The 25,569-nt window shown below is 37.4% G+C and overlaps 1 protein-coding gene across 1 annotated transcript in view; it reads left to right on the top strand.

Moving 5' to 3' along the window:
* The window catches only part of PREX2 (phosphatidylinositol-3,4,5-trisphosphate dependent Rac exchange factor 2), a 186,678-nt gene that overhangs the window by 119,317 nt on the left and 41,792 nt on the right, over positions 1 to 25,569 (top strand). Inside the window, exons 29-36 of the mRNA XM_054192997.1 lie at positions 868 to 950; positions 1,310 to 1,400; positions 2,972 to 3,100; positions 9,139 to 9,180; positions 11,839 to 12,056; positions 14,726 to 14,828; positions 17,042 to 17,185; positions 21,939 to 22,053. Coding sequence (XP_054048972.1) covers positions 868 to 950; positions 1,310 to 1,400; positions 2,972 to 3,100; positions 9,139 to 9,180; positions 11,839 to 12,056; positions 14,726 to 14,828; positions 17,042 to 17,185; positions 21,939 to 22,053 — 925 coding nt within the window. The remainder of the gene's footprint in view (positions 1 to 867; positions 951 to 1,309; positions 1,401 to 2,971; positions 3,101 to 9,138; positions 9,181 to 11,838; positions 12,057 to 14,725; positions 14,829 to 17,041; positions 17,186 to 21,938; positions 22,054 to 25,569) is intronic.

Genomic DNA, 25,569 nt, shown 5'->3' with positions numbered 1-25,569 from the left:
GGCTGTAAGGACATCTAAAGGAGCTGAAAAAATAATCACGGAGAGAAAAGTGCTATTTAAGTGTTTCACTGACATAAGAAAAATGAGTCTAGACTGACCATGAATAAATTTAGATTATAAATTATCAAGTGGATACTTCTTATCTGTCACTGCAACAGCAAGGAGGAAAACCAGTTTTAAGCTCAATTTTTCACAGCTTTTGGAAGAGTTCAGGTTGCATCACCCATTGTCTGAGGGAGTGACTGCCTGAGGGCAGTGACCTAGGAGAGTCCTTCTCGTTTGTGCTCTCTTAGGAGAGATGTGGTATGTACTACTAAAAACTTCATATGAAATACAGGATTTGGATGCCGTATTTTTGTTAAATTACTAAAATCTCAGGCCCATTTAATTAGTAAGTACATTAAGATTGTGAATTGTCTATAGAATCCCTACAAAAAATTCTAGGGTGAATGCATTTCAGTGACTTTGTGGTCTGCTGTATTAAGTTCACACTACTTAGCCATTTAGTCTGGTGTTTAGGATGTTCTCCAGCATAGAAGAATCGCGTGTTCTAGTCACAGAATGATTGAGGTTTGAAGGACCTCTTGAGATCATCCAGTCCAGTCCTATCTGCTGCTTGAGCAGGGTCATCTAGAGCAGGTTGTCCAGGGACATGTCCAGTTGGGGTTTGAATATGGTCCTTTCTCTGAGAACTATTTCTGTATTATGGAGTGGCTACTAAATGCAAAATATGTAGGTAGAACAGTTACTATCATCCTGAAAGCCGAAGCATCAGTCGCATGTGCACAGCAGATTATCTAAGCTACAAAGGTTTTGGAAAATATGCTGAAACTTGTAAACAGTTTTTCATTTTAAAATATTTTTCAGGTGATGAGCTTCCCATAAGTGTTCGAATCTCCCATGATAAACAGGACAAGCTCCATAGCTGTTTGGAGCATCTTTTTGGTCAAGTATGAGATTATTTTTCTTGGCTTTAATACTAATGTCCATGTTTGAGCTAAGATGTCTTTAGCAAATACTTCTTTTTCTTTTTACTTTTGCTTTCCACTGTTTACTGGGATGGTATGTATTTACTCATTCTCCTTCAGTTTTCTGTAAATAGTTCAAAACTGCAAGTTAAACACATCCTTAGATTTAGTCTAACATTCCCTATCTTGTTACTTTAACTAGAGCCATTAGTAAGTTTTAATTTAGCCATCAGTTAAGAAAGAATCGAAAGCTGCTTTTCTGTAGTCCGTATTTCTTAAAGAAAGAATTTCTAATTGTTGGTGTAAAAAACATCTTTCTCACAGAACCTTGATCCCAACAGGTTGATTCAATTGTCAATCTTCTGAAGGGACCAGCTGTGATGAGGGCCTTTGAGCAGACAAAATACTTTACACCGGGTCGAGGCCTCCAAGGTAACATTTCATTCTATCTATGAGAATCGAAAGGCGACTTGAAGGGTACATGGATATGGCTATCTACTCCTCGAGCTGGGTGTTAAAGAACTGATTTTGCTTAATCTTGGCAATTGTTGAAGTACTTGTGAAGTAGATCTTATTCTTAGTTGAAAACTGGCTTCTTACACTTTTATTACACAACATACGAAAGAATTTCAGGTTTTTTGGAAAGTCAGCTCTAAATAGTAGACTCTGAACTGACTATAGAATTGACGAGGTTTTTGAAGCAAGAAAGAGGTTTTGTGTATTGCAGGTATTTTTGTCTCAACTACTGAAGCCATTTCTGATATATTTGTTATGAATGCCAAACTTTTATTATTTTTTGTAGATACATTATTTGTGAAGTTGTTTTTTAAATAATCTGCAAATGTAAATTTATAGTCACAGTAGTATTTACGGCAAATATATGCTTATATAAGTATTATTGGTTGTTTAAAAAAAAATCCTGTATGTAATTTCAGATACTCTGCTAACACTCATATAGTTGCTTAAGTCTAAGTGTATAAATAGATATCTGGTGGTAGCCATAAGACTATGATGAAAAATGCAAAGGACTTGTTTCAGTGAACTGAGTTTTTTAAAAAAAAAAAAAAAAAAAGGAAAAAAAAAGCTCAATCGGAGACTGAATGTCGTATTAATATGTACAATAGGTTTGATTATGATTTTATTGATTGTACATATGTTTTTTGGCAAAGAAAACTGATTTTGAATGGCCAGAGGGTGGATCTTTTGGCTTTATAAATCACCAAAATTCTACTGAAGTCAACAGAGCATAATTACTCTACACCAATTATCTGGTTTTACAAAGCCTGAAGTAATTCCCCCTCACTGAATTTGCATGGAAGACCACATAACCTCCTCGTTTTCTTTTTCCGTTTTCTTTTTCCGTTTTCTTTTTCCGTTTTCTTTTTCCGTTTTCTTTTTCCGTTTTCTTTTTCCGTTTTCTTTTTCCGTTTTCTTTTTCCGTTTTCTTTTATTTCCTACTTTGAGACCAAGATAATGGGGATGAACCTAGAGCATTTCTTCTCTCTTGTGTTTCTGATTGAATTCCTGTCAGGGTCACACAACAAAATGTTATCCTTTCAGTGATATAATAAATGTTCGGTTAGACACAAGATACGGACAAGTCAGATAGTCTATTCTTGAACTGCACCATCTTGATGGACCATACAAGGAGCACTTTAGTTATTTGAAAGATAGACTAGGTTAAGCAATAAGTAATTTTAAGTTTAATTCTCTGATTGAATTAATTTTGCCTCTAAAAGTTCCAGGGTTCTGTCTCCTCCATGGAGACAGGCATCTTCTATTTTACGTACCTGGTTCAGGAAGAATCATGTTTGAGAGTGCTGCTCGCTCTCTCTCTTCTTTGACTAAGTAGGGAGCTTAGATGACTCAGATCTGTCACCCTAACTTTAACTAAATAAGTTCACAGCTCCTTAAGCTGTGAAAAAATTTAGGAAGAACTAATGTCTTACTGTGACTTTCTCAGGAGATTAAAGCAGGAAAATATTATTTTTGTCCTTGCTTAGAATTTCAACAGGAAATGGAACCGAAGCTGAACTGTCCAAAGAGGCTACGACTCCACATCAAGCAAGACCCTTGGAACCTCCCCAGCGGTGTCCGGAGTCTTGCCCAGAATATCAGAAAATTTGTTGAAGGTTAGTAAGAACAGCGTGACCATAAATAAACACTTTGTTAATGATAGAGAGCCTGGGGAAGGGAAGGGGAAAGATACAACTGCTTCGTGTTGCTCTTAGGCAAGGTTTGCTGTACACAGTGTAGTCCATGGGAAATGCCTGAATTTCAGGACTATTTAATGTTCTTAGTAACAAGGTTAGTGGAGTGTATCTCAGCTGTCTCAGGCTCCCTCTATTGGCTTCAGACACGGAAGAGAAAATCGTCTCTTCTGACAAGCGAACCGTATGTGCATGTGCTATGGTATTTCAGTTGCTGCTGAAGTCCACTGGGCTTGACTGATTTGTCACAAAACTTCATGGGACTGATACACCAAAATGGGACTTTCCTTGAAATTAAACTCCCTTTTTTTCTACCATCTTAAATGGAGAGATGAAGACTCTGCAGGACAACTTTTGTCCTATGTCTTGCTCTTATCTGTCATTGATCTGAAATTATTATCCCTCTAAAATTATGCTCCCTATTCTGCCATGAAGCCAAACTCCTGGCACTGATTTTCGCTTACTCACTCCATTACAACCGATCCTATCACTCTTCCTCCTCTACCTCCCTCCCACCACTGCCTAAAAGTTACCTAGTACTCTGTTCCTCTTCACCACCAAGTGACAATGTGAGTTGGGGGTTTCTGCTCTCTCCCCTGGCTTTATAAGAAAATAACTGGGATTTCCTCTCCGGAAAATCTTGCCTGTATCTTCTGCTTTATTTCCTGTGCTGTTTGATAGAGAAATGTAATAATGAGCAAAATTATTTTTATAAAACTACTTGCACCTAGGAGTCTACATGGGAACAAAAACTTGTGTCAAGTCTAGCTTTAAATGATTTGTGTGTGTGTTTAGTTTCCTTTGTTTTATTGGCTGATTTCCATGGTGTCCCATAAAGAAACTGCTAAATTTCAGGTCACTGGAAAAGAACTTTCTGATAAGTTTTATTAAGATAAACCTCCAAAAAACCCAACCGGCCAAACCAAACAAACTCCTCCTCCTCTGACTTTTGGTATTTCTCATTTCATATACAATCATATTTTCAGGCCCTGGGTTAGGAAATCATAAAAACAACCACAAAAATATCTCCTATTTTTGGAGTCAATCACAGTGGGTTTACACTCCAATACTAAGAATACTACTTCTAGTTTAATGGTGACTCTTACTGAGTGAAAAATGAATAAATATTTTTGGACTTCTTTTCTACAGGTCTATCTTCAGCCTAAACTAAATTATATTCAAGTATTAATCATGGTTTCTTTCACAGCTCAGAAGGAATGCAAGTGTCTTTAACAGTCCTTCATTGTCCCCTCTTCTGAAGCCAAGCCTAACAGACTGTTTTCACATAACTTGTTTGCCCATAAATAGAATTAATAGACTTAACCAATTTCGACATTGGTCATATACCCTCAATATTGAGCTGAGGTTATTCAGATAAATTTGGTTTTAAATCTACCACAAAATATCATTTTGGCAAGGTCCAAATGACTTCCTGCCTCTCAATAATATAAACATTATCTTTTTACAATACTACTATAATGTAAGGGTGGTATTTATCAGAAGGAATCTTGATGTTTACAGAACAATAAAACTGTTGGCATCTTCTAATGTTTTAGAAATTAGGGTCAGAAAAAGGTTTTCTATGTTAATAAATTATAGTAACTAACTTCATTGCAACTGTAATGCTTGTGGATGGTGCATGGTCAGAGAGCTGAACAGTAAAAGGCATTATTCTTCTGCTGTTCAAAGAGAGCACACACTCTGCCTGTCTTACCTTCTCTCATCACTGCGTTTCAGAAGTTGCCTGCCCATTTTAAATATTCTTGTTTCTCCCTTTTCATCCATGGCATCTGGGCTTTTGTCAGAGATTTCCAGCAACTGGCTTCTGTGCCCTCTTCTTAACCAAATACATGGGTTTACATGTAAAATTATAATCTTAGGTTGTTTATTCACCATCAGTCTTTACATCTTCCTATTCTCTTGCAGTTTTTTTTATTTTAATTTGATTCCCATTCCATGCCCTTGCCCCCCTAACTGGTATCACTAATACGTGTTCCTGAGAAGTACTCTGGAGAATCGTGATCCACATCATCATCATAATTTTGATTTGCCTGTGGGACCAAGGAGTTGGTGTGGTTTAAAGGGTACCCGAAATCCTAGGTTCTTGTGGCTTCCCCGCACAAATAGCGTAAAGGAGAAATAGGAGAATGGAACTGAATAATTGCTTCTCAAGCCTTAGTTTCCAAGGCATGTGTGGACAGGTATACGTAATTCAGTGTTGAAAAGATTCATGTCAGAAAAGTGCCCTTCAGGCAGTTCTGGGAGACTGCTGTGATTTAGACGGGCTTAGGCCTGTATAAATTAAACTTGAGACACAACCAGCAGCTGGATCTAACTGAAATCAGATGAGCACGAAGCAGGGTTAATAATGCTTTAGCAGCTAAGTTTTCTCTTCATATCTTCATTTCTTGTTTTTCTCCTTTCCAATCTTACTATTATGCATTGTGTTCACAAATGGTCAGGATACCTAGGAGAACCACTAGTACTGCCCTCAGCTATTCCTGGGTGAAAACCTAACATGTAGTATAGCGATTTACCTCCTTGTTTTCTCTCTTATTTGCTTGATTCAGAAAAAACAAAATATGTCCCTAACTTGACTGATCAGTTGTGCTTATGAGAACATTTTTTGAATTCTTTGAATTTTATAGAAATCTTCATGTTCCTTTACAAGTAAAAGGCAGTATTTTAATAATTGAGGAAAGCAGATATATTTGTCTCTTCTAGCAGGTTCTAGAGGAAGTAGTCAGAGAAGACCACAGATACAAATTTGTTCACCACGGGGGAGAAAAAATTGTAATTAAAACCTCGAATTGCTATAAACCATTGTTGATGAATGCTAAAGTAAGGATGAATGCTTTCAGTAAATACATCTCCTTATTAGACTCATAGAATGGTTCGGGTTAGAAGGGACCTTAAAGATCATCTAGTTCTAACTATCCTGATATTCATAAAAATATCACAGGCTATTGTAATTTTTTACATATTGTTCTGTTGCATTGTAGAACATGTTGTATTAGATTAAACCGATCAGTGCTTTAAAGCAGAAGGAGACATGGGAGTCCCACAGAAATGAGGTGGTTTGAGTCATAGATCTTAAGATTCTTTTTATTTACTTTGTTTAACAAGTATGAAGAAATGGGAAAACTCAGAATGCCTTGAGGATAATCGTTCTGGTCTGCCAGTTTTCTTTTTATTAGTATTGGAATTGGGAGAGCAATTTTTTAAAAAAATCGGTGAAAGTTTGCACAGGTTACAAAAATCAAAAAAACCCACAACCTAACCTTCCTTGACAGTAAATTTAAAACACATATGGAGTTTGTTTTGTCTCATTTCATTTGGCTTCCATATCATTAGAGAAAGCCCTAGAAGGCTAATCAAGTTGATAGAATTGAAGAGTTCTCTGAAATAGTATACAGATTCTAGGAGAATTTATCTGGAGCTAAGTAATTAAGGAAAGGTGAAAGTAATTTCTCAGAGTGACTGGGCCTACTAAATTGTTAAACCAATAAAGATAAAGATAAGTTATTGGCAGAGGCAGATCTTTGAAGATAGAGTGCTTGATTTTGGTGCAGGAGAGAGCACTAGTCAGGGCAGGAATTCAATGGTCGCTGTAAAGAGAAGTAGTAATGTAGGTACAGGGTTTTGGATATATATATGTGAGAATAACGTGGGAATCAGGAAAATCAACAAGATGGATGGAAAAAAAGGGACGCTTCAGAAAGCAGGCAAACCCAAAACCATCCAGCATAACAATAGAAAGGTGTAAAGAGGGAAAAGACGAGGAGAAGTTTCTGTAGTTGCTTTTTCCCCAAGAAAAAAAGGTAACGTTTTTTGGTCAAAAGAAGTGATGTTTCAGAAAAAGTCAAATTTCTAGTCAGCTAGTCGCATGAGGAAATGCAGTTGTTTTGCTAGCGCAGTAGTTTTAAGTTTAAACAGGATATTCTATGCAATTGAGAAAATCCACGTGTATTTTAATTTAAATTAAGATGACTGAAGGAGCCTTTCAGGCTTTAAAGGCACAAAAAAATGTATGTCAACTTAAATCATAAAATATGCAGTGCAAATCTTAGTCTTATTTCAAAAATATTTTCAGATGTGAGAAACAAAATAAAAATAAAATCTGCCCTTTACTGGCAAAGATCAGAATATTATACTATGGAAAGAAAAAAAGTACAAACAAATTAAAGAATAAAAGAAGTTGAAGGCATCTTGCATTACAAATCAGATGATCTAAAGAGAAATTGCTAAAGAGTTACTCCTTTCCGTATGCCATGTAACACAAAGAGGTGAAAACTACAATAGCATTTGGAATTTGTTGAAAAACAAATGGTTGACATCCAGTGTTCTCTTCCAACCCCAGGTACGTCTACAAATAACATAAAAACACTCTGTTGCCTGTGGGTATTTTTTGAAATGAAGACTTATAGCAATGATAAAGGAGGTTCGCAGTGTCCTGTAATTTTCCCATAAGCAGGAAATCATTATTTATAGATACCGCAAATGCTTTGGAATTCAGAGATCCAACAAATCTCATATAAAACAAGCTGCAAGTAATAGCCTCAATGTATCTAAATTCTTTGGGTAAAAGCTGTATTTCCCTATATTGTTCAGATTCCAAGATGACAAGTTGTTAATCTCTGTAAGGTTTTTTTCAAAAGACAGAAGGCTAAGGCAAAGACCTATCACCAGGCAATTTTCAAGAATAACCAGTAATTTTGAGTGTTTTGATGCTTGTATTTGAGATACCGTGGGCATGCATTTCAGAAGCGTAGGCACTGCCAGTTCTTTTTGCAGTATGTGTACAGCTCGGATAAAGATCAGGCTTGAAAGGTTTTCTTCTTTTTTAAGCAAAGTCCCCTTTGGGGAAGATTCTAGCTTTTCATAGATATGTTCAAGTATACAGACTCTAGACTGTTCTGCTGATACAGTCAACCCTAATGTCAGTTCCGTCATCTGAGTTGTATTCAAATTTCAAATGATTCAAATTTTGAACCTGTTAGGTTAGTTTTAGTAGGGGACAACATATTCCCAAATTTTCATATTGTCCATATGCCCCAGAACAGCTCTGCTGGTTCATTGAGCGGGGCTTGGAATAGGGCTGCACAGAAAACTGAGTGTATGAAAGAGAGTTTGGAAAGATGCAAAAGCATGTGAAGTAGTGGTGTGGTCGTACAGGCAATTACTGTAGGACAACGGATATGCTGGAAGTTTGACACTTCCTAAGGTTATGGCAGCTTTTTAATCTGCCTGTTCTTGCAGCGGTGGTTAACACATATAAATTTGTGCTCTGGTACATGGTAGAGGGGAAGAATCACTTCCTTCAGCATGCAAACTTTGAGAAGCGCTTTCCCTCCCATATATTTGGATATATATCCAAATTTTTGTCTGTAAATGAAGACTACTTTTCTAATCTGTACGTTTGTACTTCATAGACCGTTAAGTGAAAAGAAATGTTTGAAGCAAAATCAAATCCCGAAGGCTGAGAATAAAGTGAAAATGCTGTTGTATTTTTCCTGGATGTTTTGGTATACATTGAAATGAGGATAATTTGAGATTTTTAAGTATGGAATGAGAGAGAGAAAATAAAAAAAAAAAAAACAGATTAGGCTAGTGTGGGAATCAGTGAAAAGTGGTCTTGTTTTTCCAAGTTTTAGGACTGATGTTCTTCGCGTCTGGACTTGCAGTGGCCAGCTGCTACTCATGTACTCTGAGATCGCAGCTGCCTCTGCATGTGTCTTTCGAGGTGTTGATCCTTTTGGTTACTATCAATTTTATCAAGTCATATGTAAAATTAAGTGGAATTGAGACTCCTTACTATTTTGTAGATATAAATCAGGATTTGCCTACACAGGAAGTTTGAGTTGGGTGGGCTGGTATAAAATAAGAAACTGCAAATGCATTATTATGTTGTTGGAAACACTGTTAACCGTGACCTCAATGTATTTTCTTTTTTCTTTAAGAGGTGAAGGCACGAATACTTCTGGCACTTCTTGAGTATACAGGTAATTTTGCTTGTTTTGGGAGTGGGGGAAGTGAACGTGGATGGTTTCAGATTTTTTTTTTTGCTTTTGGACATAATACTGTGTTTAGAGAAAGGGGAAAATTCTTGGATATGATAACCTGATAATCAACAACTTTACCTCTGTGTTTACAGTGAGGATTCCTGAAGAATACAACAATTCCAAAGACATTTCTAACAAACATTGCACGTTTGTTTTTTTTTTTTAATGGAGACTACCGTCTCTGGTCATTTACTTTGGATCTTGGCAGATGAAGTAACTACTAAATCACTGAGCCTTGTGCACAGTACTTCTGCTGTCTTTCTTCTTTTGGCCTTTTTCCTGTTTGCTATCTTTTTCTTTTCTCTTCGTTCCCATCTATTTCCAGACCTACCTTACTATTCTAACCCATGCCTTTCCTTTTATCTTTTTTTTAGAGAATACCTTTTTTTAAGTCGTTCCTTTTTGTATTATTCTACCATCAATCCATACAGCATATAGCTTCAAATACACAAAATAGGCATGTGTGTCTGCCAAATAGATGTCAGTAAATCGGTATTTAGAAAATAATACTTATGGCAGAAGATTTTCTACAGTTTGTAGGTGTGTAAGTGTTCAAGTAAGCAGTCACATTTGACTGCAAAAGCTGATTATTTTAACCATATTGCAGTACTATATTAAATGCATTATTTTGTGATTTTGTTATGACACATAACAGCAGTTTTAGAAAGGGAAATGTAACGTTTCTTTGTTGCCAGATTTCTTCCAAATGTTACAAAAGTTTTTATTAATTCCTCAGGTGTTTTAAAATAGGAAGTGACCTGAGAAAATACCCCAGGCTTGATTTTTTTTTTTTTTAAAGCTGTTGTCCCTATTTACATGGTTTAAGTTCGTAAATTCTGTAGTTTATTTTGTATAAAAATATTTTTGTAAAAAGAGCCCAAAGTGCTCTTGTGTGCAGTATCTGAGGTTTGAGTAGTATTAAATGAGATTTGGAAATGAGGTGTTGGAGACACAGGAGGGCTGCTTCAGAAGCAGGCAGTGCAGAGGAAGGCACTGCAAGTCAGCTGCTGTTAGACAAATGGAGATCAAATTGAGCAAAGCGAGGAGAGAGAATGTGTGTTGGGCTCAAATCCCTGAGCACTGCTGTGACATTGGAAAGTTTTTGGCCATGGAGAAGCCAGTGGGAATTTTGAAGCTGGAGATGGGTAGAGTTTTTATAGATGAAAGTTCTGTCTGTCCTGGATTCTGCACAACTTGAGAGATTGGAAAGAGAGCGAGAGAGGCTAATTTTAATAATCAAAACAAAAAGCAATGAGTCACAGTGCAGAAGCAGTACTGATTAGACCATTTATGGAAAACATTCCTGAGGTCCTGAGAGGCTGGCAAATGGAATCAAAATGATAGTAAAAGAGCGGTTGCTATTATCAATAGTTGAGGAAAAGACTGAAGATCTCAGAAGGAAAACAGATAGAATGGAGTTACTTTGAGAAATTCTTGGAATCTGACAAAAGCATTTTTTAAAGTAATTATTACTTTTGTGAGTACAGAATTATTTCTGCTGACTTATCTAGTCATCTAAAGTCTTGCCAGCTCCATAGAGAAGGTGGAAAAGGAGCTAAGCCTCTTAGAGGCAGAGGAATCTAAAAGCGAGGACAAAGATTTTAGGCTTTGGGAAGACCTCAGTATCACCTAATCTTCTTCTCTTGCTGTGACAAAGATTAAGTCTACCTGTACCATTTGTGATTGATGTTTGCCTAACAGCTCATAATGATAAAATACTCAAAGACCTTCAGAAAAGAAGAGAAGAAGGAAGCACTGAATATTTATCACCACAATTTTGTGCTTTATTGAGAACATATTTCTCTTTCTAACTCTTTTGACCTTTAGCTAATCTAATGCCTGTGCCCTCCAGAATAAATTGGTAGGTTAGCTAGTCCCTAATTTTAATCAGCTGCTAATGTTTCCACAGACATCTACCTAGGGACTTGTCCTGGACTTTCCTGACACCATAAATCTCTTCTGCTTCCTGGATATGTGTTGCTGCTCTGTGCTTATTTTATAGATGTCATATTCAATTATTTTATTATTTTTTTTATTTGGATGGATTTTGTTCGGGTAGCGACACTCCTCTATGCCCTGTCTGCACTTTACAGCAGGCAGTCTTTGTCTGCCCTACCCAGCTGGTAGCTGTGGAGTTGACCAGGTGATGCAGTTGTATGAAGAGCTTCTGACTACCCTTGCTTTCTTGTGGAAAGTAAATGGTTTTGTGCCCAGCTGGTTCTCACATTGCAGCAAAGAGATCTGACTCGCATCCTTCACCTTGTAACATCAAAAGTACATAGAACCGAGGGCATGTACATTAAAATCTACAAGATAAACATACATTGTTTATGAGGAACTAGTTTAAATTACAGATTTTAAATACATTTCTATATAGTTTTAGAATTATAAAGTAGTCCTCTAATGTGGGAAATGGCAGTTTGGGTCGTTGAGTGCTATTTACTGGGAATAACATTAGGCTGCAAATTTGTAATTTACCTTACATTAAAATGACTTGGTTTTTAGACAAAGAAAAAAAAATCCCGCCCAGTTTCTTTGCTGTTAATTAACGTCCTGCTCCATTTCTGCTTTTCCTCTTTTGGCTTTTACCCATCACAGATAGCGAGATACAACTGAGGCGAGACATGGTCTTCTGTCAGAGCCTAGTGGCCACAGTCTGTGCTTTTTCAGAGCAACTAATGGTGGCCTTAAATCAGATGTTTGACAACAACAAAGAATATGAAATGGAGACACTGGAGGCCAGCAGAAGGTGGTTGGAACAGATAGCCAGCGCGGGTCTTCTCCTTCATTTCCAGTCCCTGCTCTCTCCTAACTTGGTAAGACACCTCATGTGGCACGCGTGGTCACAGCCTGTGTTTGTTCCTGAGCCAGCGGCATGGTTAAGCATCCTTAGTTATAAATGTGATTTTCTGTGTCCTTTGTGCTTAGCTTGTTACTTAATAGGCTGTTAATTGGCAGGTTTGCATTTTGGATAATTACAGATATGGGAAATGTTTGTTTGTGATCTGGGAAGTAGGTTTTCCACAAAGACAGTATTATGTTTGTTTTGAGTTAGCAGATAGCGAGCTTACTCTTGACTCCCCACTGCTATTGTAGCTGTTCCCTAGGAGTGAATGTAGTATTAGGCAATAACCAGAACTTCTGTTTGCCATAAGCAGCAATGCAAGATAAATGAAATACCTGGTTTGGATAATTTTATCACCCTGTCACCCCAAAAGTGATAAGTCTGTAGTAGTTGAAGGACTAGACATGCTTGTTTGTTTTGCTCCTGTCATAGGGCAAATCCTCATAGCCTGGCAGGGTAATTGGAAATCTGCTGTTTCTTCACGAGGTTTGGCAAAGAGTCATGGCTTAAGAAACAATTAAAAAAGGGACGTGGCTTTGTAGTCCTTTAATCCCCAGTTATCCGAAGTGCTTCTTCAGCTATTTCAGCTGCTTCTCACACAAGACTGGTGCCTGCTAACCTGAAGAGCTGTGAAGCAGTCTGTGCGGTCTGCACCGTGGCAGTCTTCTCAACCTCTGGAGCTGCTCACTGAAAATTTGATTTGGTACATCCTACTGTATAAAAGTGCACACAAATAACAGATAATGTTCCTCGTATCAAAGCTTTTCTTTCCTTGCCTTGCCTTTCTCGTCAACAAACTGCCAACAAGTTGACCTGATAAACTGTAGAAGCAGAAGAGATCGATAAAAGTTAAGGTATTTCTAAATCACAACCATAAAGTATTAGTCTATGGTATTGTTGGAGAGCAATGACCTGAGCTAGTGTGAAGAGCTCTTTATCTACGTGAGGAGTATGTGAAGAAAGCACCATCAGGGGAGCTTGGGCTTATGTCTTGACTCTGGGATGCTTTTTAGCACCAAGCAGCACCAAAATGTCCTGGTGCTGGAGTCCTCAGAGTTCAAGAGTAAATTCAGTTGGTGCTTGTCTTATGTTTTTCCCATGTGCCTAGCTGTCATGTTATCACAAAATAGCTGTTTTTACAGCACCGAATACTTCCGTTTTTTCTTTCAAGATTGTAGAGATTTCCTTTGTAGTGAAAATTAATGCTACTTAGCTATTTTCACGTAATCAGATACCAGCAGTATGCATTCTCGAATTGAAAATAAATTTAGTCTCTTCTGTCTAAGTGTTCTTAACCAAGGGAAAAGTATTTAAAGGCAACTTTTTCAATACCTTCTCAGCACTATTTTGCTTACAAATGATCCCTGTTATTTTAAGCAAGGGTATTTGAAGGAAATTACACTCATTATGGCCAGAGTTCGGTAAAGAATGAGCAGTTGTGCAAAGATTTCCCATGTTACTGAATGGTTTTTAGACTATTCTGCTGATAAAACTGCTCTGTCCATAGAGACTTCATAAAATGAGCCAGGAGACAAAATATTTCTAGCAGCTTTGCTTTTTCATAACTACAAGGGGGAAATGCTATTTCACTATATAGATCAGGGAAAATCATAGGGTTGATTTTTTTTTTTTATTTTTTTTTCCCTGTCTATAATTCAGTAAGCTATAGTTTATTCTTATTTTATAGGCAGCTGGTTTATTGTTCTTTGCCTTCCTACTGTTTCAGTTCTTAGAGGAGGAAAAATGCATGCCTCAGGTTTCCATTCGGCTCTTGCTAACTAAAAGTGCTAGGGGAGGGTTGTATAAAGAACAAAATTACTTTAAGTGATTATTGATTTCTGCTATAATTGCTCTGCATATTTAACTCAAGATCTTAACCATACTTGTAGATGACTTTTCCTTTTTAAAGGTTCAGTAAAGTGTCTTGAGAAGTTAGCAATTTACTTCTTGAAGCTTCTTTGGTCAATTAGTCTGGATTTCTTCAGCTGTCTCTCTAGCTCAGGAGTACACAGGGTCAATCATAGGTGCAAAACAGAATATTGGCATATGTACGTACTTGATTTGCATCTGCAGTTTTGTAGACAAAGGTGTGAATCGCTCTGTGAGCTGTACGCGTTCTGAGCTACTGGTTCAGTTATTGGTGCTTAGAGTGGACACAATGAACTCCTCATCTGTTGTTTATGAATGAAATGCTAAAGTTATGGCATTTTTTAAAGAAAATTGCTAAAAAGAAGAATTTATTTTCCACATTTACCCTCTGTATGTATTTCAATTATTACATTAATAACTTACAAGCTAGACTGGTGTCAAGACAAGCTCTTGAAGTCTGGTATCTTACATGAAGAATAATTACAGTTTTGTTTAATTAAAAGCCTTGAGAAGTAATGGTAGCTATAAATTACCTATTAATTTACTAATTTTTTATTAATTTTTAATAATCTTGGACCAATAATAAAAGGGAAGGTGCCAATAGAAACAAAGATATTTACATTATCTAGGAGTTAATTAGGTTATACACTGCATCAGTGAAATGTTGTGCAACATTCTGTAGTTACTTTTATGTCCTGCTCTCATATTATTTCTGGTAGGGAAAACATCTGGCTAAAATGACCATTTCACTTTTTCTTTTGCCTTTTTTAGGCTGATGAGCAAGCCATGCTAGAAGATACATTGGTTGCACTGTTTGACTTGGAAAAAGTTACTTTTTACTTCAGACAATCAGAGCCAGAACCACTAGTTGCAAGTGAGTAATTATTATTAATATCTAGGCTTTACTGTTCAGGAACATTTTTTGTATTTGTAACATTTTTCTCTCCTAGAACATTACCTCCCACAGGGAATATTATATAATTCGGGATTATGGAGAATTAGTAGATCTGCAGCTCTCCTAATATTCCTAGATTTCCTGAAATACAGCTAACATCAGTGACAATGCAGAATCGTTATCTGGCAATGTCAGTAACCTTGGGGACAAAACTTCTTAACTGAATTTTCCATGGGGAGTATGTGACTGCATCAGGAAAGTCCCTTGGAAGATCTAGTTGTTATTGAGTCAAAATAAACTTGAAGGTCTTAATAGAGAAATGCAACTGAGATGAGATGGAGAAGCGTAAAAACCATTTCATTTTGTCATCTGAAGGACAAAGTAGATCTTGGAAGAGTTCTTTGAAAGGAGATGGCAAAAAGCAATTTAAAGCTATTAGGATAGCTTTAAATTGTGCAAGAAACTTTCTCTGCGACCTGCTGGTGCAGACGATCAGGGTCCTAAACCCTCTCTCCCAATGCTCGCCCAACTCGCAGGAAGGGACTGCCTTCGCAGTCTGCTGTTTATACCCTTCACTCATTTTCAGCCACTCCTTTATTAATATGTTTTCAGCCAGTAGAGATTTTCCTGCAGTGAACTTTGTTCAGTGAGCAAAAAGCCCTCATTTTTTCCTAAGTCTCATAACTCCCTTGGGAAGGGAGGAAAGCATGTCTGCTTCACATCAAGCTTTTCTAAAACAATTCCCTTGCCGGATCGAGACCACACATGAGAGAACTTCTGCAATAACCAAAACCAGAAGACACAAAGCTCCTCCACAAAGCTGCCTGTGCTCCAAAGAATTCAGTAGCACACGGCTGGCAGTCAGATTGGAATTAGCGTATATAAGACCATATTTATTTCTGTATAATTCAAGTAAAGATCCTGTTCAGAGTGTTTGTTTTAAAAAGAAGCCCTGCCAGGCCAGGTGACAACATGGAACTGGAGTTACAGGAGGGCTGCCTGATGGGGAGTTAACCCTACGCCTATGTCATGAACTGTTCATATTGCTGTAGCTTCCAACTGAGGTGTCTGTGCTAAAACAGAGATAAATGGAAAGTCTGCATGTTCTAGGATTGTAGTAAGTTCTGTATTTCCTTTTGGTTTAAGTGCTGCCACCACAGTCATCCTGACTGTTGTTACAGAAGACGAGGAACTGGCAAATTTGATTTTTCCATTTGATTCTGCATAATCAATAAAAGAAAGAAAAGTCTTTTTCTTATTACCAAAAACAGTGCAAAATGTTCCATTGGGATCTTTTCCATTTAGGTATGAAATAATTTATGTACGCTGTGTAAAAACTAAATAATAATAATATTATAAATGCAAATCGCTGAATTTTATTTTTACTGCTTTCAACTTGGAGAGTTATGTATGGAAATGATACTTTAACAGGAAATACATACAAAGCTTAAACTGACTTCCTCTGAGAGATTTAGCTAGATGGAAAATTTTCGTCGGCTTTTGCTGATGGTGATTAAATGTTAATCATCTGGCATAATACACACAATGTATGTTGGGGAGTCACTGTAACTGCAAAGTGATACTGCCAGTTGCCCTGAACTCTACACCGATTGATGTATTATCACATTTACCTTGTCAAAGTGTAATGAAATGTGCTCTTACAGTTTTATATGTTCTACCATTTGTTTTCTCAGTTGAGTCCTGATTTTTAATAATAATTTAATGATTATGCTGGTAGCTACTGTATATTTACTTGTGTTCTATCCCCGACAAATCTGAGGAGAATCTGTCTCTCTATATCACACTGACCTTATACATCGTGCCTCTGAGGAAGGCATATGAAATATGGCTAAAGGTATCCTTTCAGCAGTTTCAAACTATGTGCTGTACATAGATGTTTCTTCAGAATTTCAGGGAATACAAGTAGGATGTTGCCAACTACATTATTTGCTTAGTATTTTTGCTGTCATTGACAGGCTGGCAGAGTCACTGCTTTTCTGTTTATCTGCTTCCTGATCATGGATAGGCCAAAAGTGACCACAGCAACAGCGAGTATGATGTAAATTACTGCGCATAATAGTTTTGTGTCTGTAGTGATTTTTATCTAACTGTGTGAATTTTGGGTGCAACCGTTTCTGGAAAAGGATGTGTTGTTGCTTTTAATGAAATAGTAACACTGACTGTATTCTTAGATGTACCCATCACATACCAGGCAGAAGGAAGCCGGCAAACCCTGAAGGTTTACTTCTACCTTGATAGCTACCATTTTGAACAGCTTCCTCAAAGGCTGAAGAACGGAGGGGGATTTAAAATCCACCCAGTACTTTTTTCACAAGGTAACTTGAGTTTTAGGGTTTTTTTTCCCCACCAATTCTTTCACATAATAATTAACTCTCTTTAAAACCCTTCTTTAAAACCCTACTTATTCACTCTGATTTAAACCCTTTGTAACTATTTAAATATATTGTTTAATGTGGAACTTATTGAGAACTTTGAATTAAAATGTGAATTTAAGAAATGCTGAGATTAGTGATAAAAAAAATGGAGGAATGGATATACATTTCTAATTTTATACCTGTTATATGATTCCAACACCAAAGAATCAATCTTCTTTCATCAATGTTGTCTTGTTCTTTGTAGTCATTAGTGGACAATAGTCAGACCATTAAACTCGCTTTTAAAAGTGTTTTGGATTCCAAATGCTATTGTAATCTTTTCCCGTTACTTCAAATTTAAGGACTAAATTGTTGTCTACTAAGAATTCTGTCTCTTTAAAATGTTACAAAGACTTAAATAACGTTTTCAGGCTTTTGTAGTTACGACACTGTGAACGTTACGGAAGTGATGAGTGGTGGTGCTGATGCTCAGACGGTTCATAAATTGCAGGCAGCCTGCATTAGCTGCAGTGTCGTTACAGTCATCAGGAGCATGGAGTTTGATTCACCGAAACGGTGAATGCGAGGTGCTGATTGCCTTGAGCTGCCTTTGATTTCAGAGGGAGCTGAAAGTACTCCCTACCTTGCGAAAGGCTTCCGGGGTCTATGTGGAATAGGCAGAAGTCAGGCATACAAATGAAGGTTTTGAGGAGGGTTTGGTCCCTGGTAGATAAGGAGGAGGTAAAAGGAAATAGCAAACAGTAAGATACGTGGAGAAACAGCCAAACTTACTGTAAACTTAAAACACACAGGGTTTGTTTTTTTTTTTAAAAATAAGATCCCTGAAGTCTGATTTTTAAACAAACTAATAAAGACAGACTTCAGTGGATTTCTTTTGAATATATTGATTTCAGTCCTAGAGGAAAACAAGAGACACATTGCAGTAGAGCAGACAAAACAGCACATGAAAGAGAACAGAAAATACCTTGGCTCAGATGAAATCCTGTAAATACTAATTTTTTTTAGATTTGGGGGGAATTCAGTGTGCTACAGAATTTGTTTTGCAGATTTTTTTTCCCTTTCTGTTTCCAAAAGCCCAAAATATTTGAGTCTTAGGATAAGCATCTTTGTAGTCAGCTAATGGAAAAGGGCAAAGATTCATTCAAGTGTTACATCTGCTTAATAATTTTCAGTAGTATAGAAGATTTCTTCTTTCTATATCATACCAAATTTCTTTAATTTTCAAGGATCCGTCTCCAAAATAGTCCATTAGACTCCAAGAATAAGTAGTCCTGGATAAGAAGTTAAATCCTATTGTTTAAATCATTATTTTGTTGGGGCTTTTTTTCCTCATTAATGAGTGCATTGGGATGCTATTTTTTACTTCTTTCCTATGAGATTTGGCTGAGCTGCCATGAAACTCAGTTGATCCCCATCTTTAACTGAAATTTATTAGCTACAAATGTAGAAATCTTCTGTAAGTTCCTCTGTGAAGTGAATTCTTGCTTCCCAAGCTTAATAGAGCTAAACTGTTTCCTGCCTAAAATACAGTGGTTTATGATTCTTGCAAATGGAACATTTAGAAAATCATGTTTTTATAATACTTTATCAAAGGCAAAAATCAGCACACATCAGTCTGTCTATCTCTATGTTGCTCTATTCTGTATTATGTAGCTCCATGCCTAAAATTGCAAGTCTATATGTTTGCAGGATTTGGACTGTAGAAATTTTTAAAAGTTTTTAAATGTTTACCCAGGCTATATTATGTATCCCTCCACTTGTAAAAACAGTGAGGCAACCATATACTTCAGTGTATACGTTCAAAAAGATCCTGATTTGCAGGACACTCTGTCTGAGAATGTTGAGATTATTGCTCTTGGCATTCAGATTTCGCTATTTCCTACGTTAGAATTGGGATCTCAGCATCAAATAAGCTTAATTAAAAAATGCTTTATTTATAATTAAAATTCAGTTTATTTAAAATTGCTATGTGGGTTTTCTTAAATTTTTTGGTTTTTCTTAGAATCCTCCAATAATTCAGATTGGAAGGGACCTTGAGATGTCCCTGGTCCAGCCTCCTGGTCATAGCAGTGTCAGCAGTGACATCAGGCCAGGTTGCTCGGGTGTTTATTAAGTAGGATCTTGAAAACACCCAAGGGCAGAAATTGCACAACCTCTTGGGTAACCTGTTCCTCTACTTGACTCCTCTAATAGTGAAAAAGTGTTTTCTTTCTATCAAGCTGAAGCATCTCTTGTTTCAGTTTATGTCTATTGCCTCTTGTCCGGCCAACATGCACCATTGTGAAGAGCCTAGCTCTGTTTTCTTGTTGACTTTCTGGTAGCTAATGGCACCTGGCTAGTTGGTCCCCCCCGCCCCCAAAGCCATCACTTCTATAGGCTGAACAAGTTCAGGTCACTCAGCTTCTCCCCACAGAGTGTGTGCTCCATCCCATGACCATCTTGGTGGCCCTCTACTCAACTCTTTCCAGTTGATCAACAGCTTTTGTGTTCTGTGGGGCCCGAAACTAGACACAGTAGTCAAAATGCTATCTAGTCACTGTTCGGTAAAGTGAGGACAAGCACTTTTTCAGTCTACTGCCCATGCTTAGGTTAATACAGTTTAGGATGCTCTTGGCCTTCGTGGTTCCTAGAGAACACTGCAGGCTTACTTTCAGCTTGCTGTCTGACATGACCCCGAGGTCCTTCTCAGCAGAGCTGCTCTTTAGGCTGTACCTTGCCAGGTGCAGGACTTGACATCGGACTCATTCAGTTTCACAAGGTTCCTGCTGGCCCGTTCCTGCAGCCTGTCTAGGTCCATTTCTAGGTGGTCCTGTACTTCAGTATATCCACTGCTTCTCTCAATTTGGTATTAGCTGTAAACTTGACTTAGCTCCTCCAGGTCAGTGATAAAGATGTTGAACAGTGTAGATGCCCGTGGTATTCTGCTTGTAATGGGCCCCTAGGTAGACCACGTCCCATTAGATACTACTCTTTGAGTCTACCCATTCCTCCAGGTTTTTTCCCCATTCAGTTGTCTATGCGTTCAGACCATAATATCCTAACTTGGATTCAAGAATGCCACAAGAAACCATGTTTGTAAGGAATGCTCCCTTACAAAAGAGCTTTCTAATATGCTAGGTAGAAAAATGGTAAACCCTTTTCACAAGGGGGAGAGCCAAAGCACACACTGTGGGATTCCCTGCCAGCGCCCGTGAGCGTGGCCCCCGCAGCGCCTGCAGAGGCAGAACTGTGTGCTCCAGCCAGTCCTGACACATGACTGAGTTTCCCGGTTGGGTGATCTAATCGGGTAAAACCAACTTTACGCCAGTAAAATAAGCAGTACGGGTTATCAGCTCTGTTTGCACTACCATGCTATTATAAATGGAGTTCAGTGGATATTTTTGTGGGGGCTTTCTGGTGTGACTTAGCACCAAGGAAGTTAAGAAGCAAGTCTGGCTGTTGAAATTTAATATTTTTTGCGCAGAAGTAGAATTACAAACTCTGAAAGCACAGAGGGGGAGTGCAATTTGCATGTTCTTTCACAATGAATGAATAATTTATTAACTGGTCATATTAAGCAGTACAAGCAGAATTAATATTCTGTGTGCAGCTGAAGCTGTAAGACAGCAGCATGTTTCCATCAGAACTTTGCTTATTGCTTGCATTTTCTGATAGCATGATGAATTCTTAAAATGTGTATGGATTATTAAAGTGGCAATATTCCTAATTGTAAAATTTTTAATGCTTCTCCCCCAAAAAACTATTTCACTGAGAGCTTGCATTTTATCTTGTAAAAAGGTTAACCTCTTAACGTAAAGATCTGGATTCTTTTTTTCCAGTCCAAATTTCCTTGAGAACCTTTCAAACACTTGATTTGACTTGGTTAAAGAAAAGGTTAAACTTCCCCCAGTATCTAAATTAAAGGGGCTGGAGGAATGTTCTTTTTTTTCTTTCTTTCATTTTTTGAAAATTATTGCTTGCAAGAGCATCCCGAAATGGAGTGGTAGTGAGTTCATTTTTTCCTCCTTTTAATTTCTGTGCAATGATTGTATGAGAAGGACATACAGTCCTTCCTTTAATGGAAGTCTTTGTTTAGTTCCTGAGTTCTTGTAGCAATATTCATTCTTGCTTTGGTGAAGTGAATACAACAAAGGTGGACATAGTCAAGTATTTGACTTTAGAAACTGACCTGATTCCTGAAAGGGAGCTTTAGGGCATTTTCACAGATCCAGAGACATTTGCTTTACTTGATCCAGAAGACATTCGTGTTATCAACGTGAATAACTCGAGGTTCAAGTGGTTCGCATCTCCCAAAATCGGGCTTTGTAAGAAGTTGTTAGGTCTCCCTTTGTGAAAGTAGCTGGTACGTTAATCGTTCTTTCTGCTACCCCATCTCATTTGGGGTACCGAACGAAAACCCACATTTACATTCACAGGGCAGGAGTACTTCAATTAGAGCAATGGAACTCAAACTAGTGCTCTCCTTTATATTTTCCACAGGGCAAGAAATATAATTTTTCTTGTAAATGAAATCTTAAAAAGCGATCCGTATGAATTTGATGACATACGGAAACAGCTCAGCAATCCACAGTGGGGTCACAGCCTCACGGTTAAAAAGTAATTCACTAGTGTGTGAACGAAGCTACAAAGAAGGTGAATACTAAATATTTAATACTGATTTTTCTCTTCTCCATTCTCCTTTCTCTTTTCACAGCATTGGAGAGCATGGAAGGATATTATTACAGAGACAGTGTTTCAGTAGAAGAATTTCAAGCTCAGATTAATGCAGCCTCACTAGAAAAAGTCAAGCAGTATAACCAGAAACTACGGTGGGTGATAAACCAACATTCCTGACATTAGTTTACCAGTTTCTGCTTTTCAACTCAGTTACTACGACACATCTTTAAACTGAAGTGCATTGTATGGTGGTTGTTTATTGGTGCATGATTGAATAAGATCCAAGATTCGTGGTTCTTAGTTTTTTGATTTCTGCGCTGTGAAGTTACTTTTTTAAAAAAAAAAAATGTTTTCCCATGAAAACTATATCTGTATTTTCCTCTAGGTTGTTGTACTAATGCATATAGAAAAGAAAATGTCTGTTTGATCACAAATGGAGTATCAGAATTGCTAAACAATATGATCTGATTTTGCAGACCTTATTTACCTAATTTCTACAGAATAGGACTTTAAAAATAGTGTTGTTTTCCTTAAAGCTGAACACACTTTGAACATACATACATATAAAGCCCCACCATACTAATGGGAATATAAACATATTTGGATACTTGCATCAGCTTCCGGTATGGGTTACAGAGTGCATACTTGCCAGTATATGTAAATTATGTACCTCTGTATTTCAGTAAATATTTCATTAAGAAGTTTCACATAAAGACAGAATTTCTGCTATGCAAAATAATCTATTAGAATCATTGAATGTGTTGGGTTGGAAGGGACCTTTAAAGGCCATTTAGTCCAACCCCCCTGCAGTAAGCAGGGACATCTTCAACTAGATCAGGTTGCTCAGAGCCTCATCAAGCCTGGCCTTGAATGTCTCCAGGGATGGGGCCTCCACCACCTCTCTGGGCAACCTGTGCCAGTGTCTCACCATTAGTTATGAAGTAAAATAATGAAGATGTGTACATAGACCGCTCTTGCATCTCACTGCATCTGTGAAAAACACCTGTTTGAGTACACTTGCTTACACATGAGTTGAAGAAAAAGGGTGTAAAGGACTGCAGTAAAATCACATCTATTCACTTTGAAAATTCTTGAGTCAGATGGAAATACTGTCATTTCACTAGAACTGTTAGGCAGCTTTTAAAATCAGCAGAGAACAGGAGTTTAAAAAAGAGGTTAAGGACAGTGGAGAAGGGGAGAGAGGATAAATGAGAAATTCTTTTTTCCAATTCCTTTAGCTGTAGCCCACTCCTGTCTTTGGAAGGCTTTCTTCATGGATCTTGCAAAACTATTTCTCTAATGTGTTATCAAAGCATTGGACTTTCTAGATTCTGTTTTAATCTGAGCAGTACTATAGCAAAAGTGATTTTAAAGCCAATTGTATTCAGTGAGTATTGTATATTTATTTTTTTTGTGACATCTATGTCAATGCACTTTGATGTTAATGACAAATGTAGTGTTTATTTAGTCTGTTTTCCACCTTCTTGTATTAGTACTTCCTATTTGGAAAAAAAGTTCCTCCCGAGTATCTATTTAACAAGGCTTATGTTATAAATCACTTTTACAGAAAGCATTGGTCATGCCAGTATTTGGCCTAGATGAACTCAGCTGGTGTTATAAAGAGATTTCTATCAGTTGGACAAGGCAAGACTTTTTGTGCTGTTTTTTCTATGAATAGGCCCAATTTAGCCCCCATGAAAATCCTTAAAAGGAATTCTTCCTGACTATGCTCTAGTGTTCCCTGACCTTGCTTACCTCGTGTGTTAGGACCTTCATTCGTGCTGTGGCTCTAATGAGGTACATTCCTCTCACGGTGTTGTGACTCACAGCTCTGATCAGTTGCTAACCTCCAAGGCCTGGTTTTGCAAGAAGTTACTAGGAAAAGTTAGCATTCTAGAAAGATTACCATGGGTAGTTCTGTCCAGTCACAAGAATAGGAAAATTTTGGATTTTTTTTACAGCCATCGACTGTCTGGTGAGAACATTCGGTAATTGATTTATTTTATTATTTTTTTTCTTTCTGGTGAACTCTACCCATTTCTTAAATGAGGCACAAACAGCTTCAGGAATTCACTGACATAATGTGAAGAGGAAAAACAGAAAAGCAGATGCTTCGTTCTTGTTCTGCCATTTGCTAGCCTGTGTAGGTGTTTGGCCAGGAGAATCAAACAAAGTAACTACAGCAGCAAAAGATATTAACATTTGGATAATTACTCTAAAGAAAAACAAAAAAAATGAAATTGAATATTCCCTAGAAACATACTCAAGTGCAATAATACTATCTTAAACTCTTCACATGGAAGAAATGCTCTGTGCAGAACCACCTAATCTGTAATAAAATAAGTCATCCAAGACACAATCCGTATACCATTCTTTCTCCATAGAAAAGGAATGCATTGCTTGCTAGTGAAATGACCACCTGATGACCGTCTCATAATCTCTCTATCACTACAGCAGCAGAAAGCAAATGGGAGCAATAGCAAAGGAAAAAGTAGTGGGAGAAGAGGATGGGCACTAGTGCGAATGAAACCACTGGTTGGCAGTGACACTGCGGCCAAGCCATCCGTTCATGAGACCTCTTGATCAAGTTCAGCTTCCCTATTCCTGATGCATTTAGATAGCAATGCTCTAGTAACATGAAACAGATGAGACTATTTTCTTGTGTATGGTCCCACTTTACAAACACAGATGTTGGCCTAACTTGGGATGTACCCAAGCAAGACAGTAAAACTAAAAATGAGTACTGCCTTTGCTCACATACCTCTTAATTTCTTGTGGCAAAGTCTTGTTAAAGTTTCAGTACATAGAACGTTTTTCAGTAATGTGGTGTCTTTTGGGTGACAAATCTGGTACTGATGTGTGCCTTAAAATAAATCATTTAAAAACAATTTATTTGAATGAATCGAAAGATACATTAGAAAGTTTTTAGCGGATTTCAAGAAGGATGTCCTTTATCCATCATATAAAGTCAAGAAGCTGAATCCTTGCTTTTACTGCAAAATTCATTTACTGCAAAATTTTACTGGAACTGTGACCAGCTTTTCCACAGTATCAGAAGTGATACAATAAATCCAGGTGCAAAATTGTCCTCTTTGACACTGATTTGAGCATCATAAGAGCTTCTGTCTTTCATGGTTCTTGCTTTGGGGCTTTTGCAAATACTACTTCAACTATGAAATAGTAATGATAAGATTATCATTTTTATGAGAATGCATGAAAGACAGTTGAAAATCGGTTATAGAATTTCATGCTTCTGTGAAATGGAACGAACGTCCCTCCATCTTCTGTAATAGACTTAACCCTATCTATTTGAATCTAATTAATAATACAAGGGAACTTTTATTCTAAGGCCAGCTGAATTTCAGTTTTTCTACAATTCCTGTGGTAACATCCCCTACCCCAGCAACATGTAGGAAGTCCTTTATCAGAATAAAGATGTTATTTAAAAAAACCCAAACAACAAATACCTAGTTTATGAAATTTCTGAAACTGCTGGGAGTTCTTCAGTATCGGGCCCACAATTATGTTTTCTTTTTCACAGTTAGCCAGATTGCGCTTATTTATGTAGTTGACCAATTCTGTTTTTCTGATACTGATAAGGAAAAGAAAGTTATGCTCAAATTCTGTTTGCAAGTTGAGCTGGTGCTAGTAGTTGCCAGCAATGTAAA

This window comes from Rissa tridactyla, chromosome 2 (genome assembly GCF_028500815.1).
Source record: "Rissa tridactyla isolate bRisTri1 chromosome 2, bRisTri1.patW.cur.20221130, whole genome shotgun sequence".
Lineage (NCBI taxonomy): Eukaryota > Metazoa > Chordata > Aves > Charadriiformes > Laridae > Rissa > Rissa tridactyla.
This window is presented reverse-complemented; position numbering and strand designations above follow the sequence as displayed.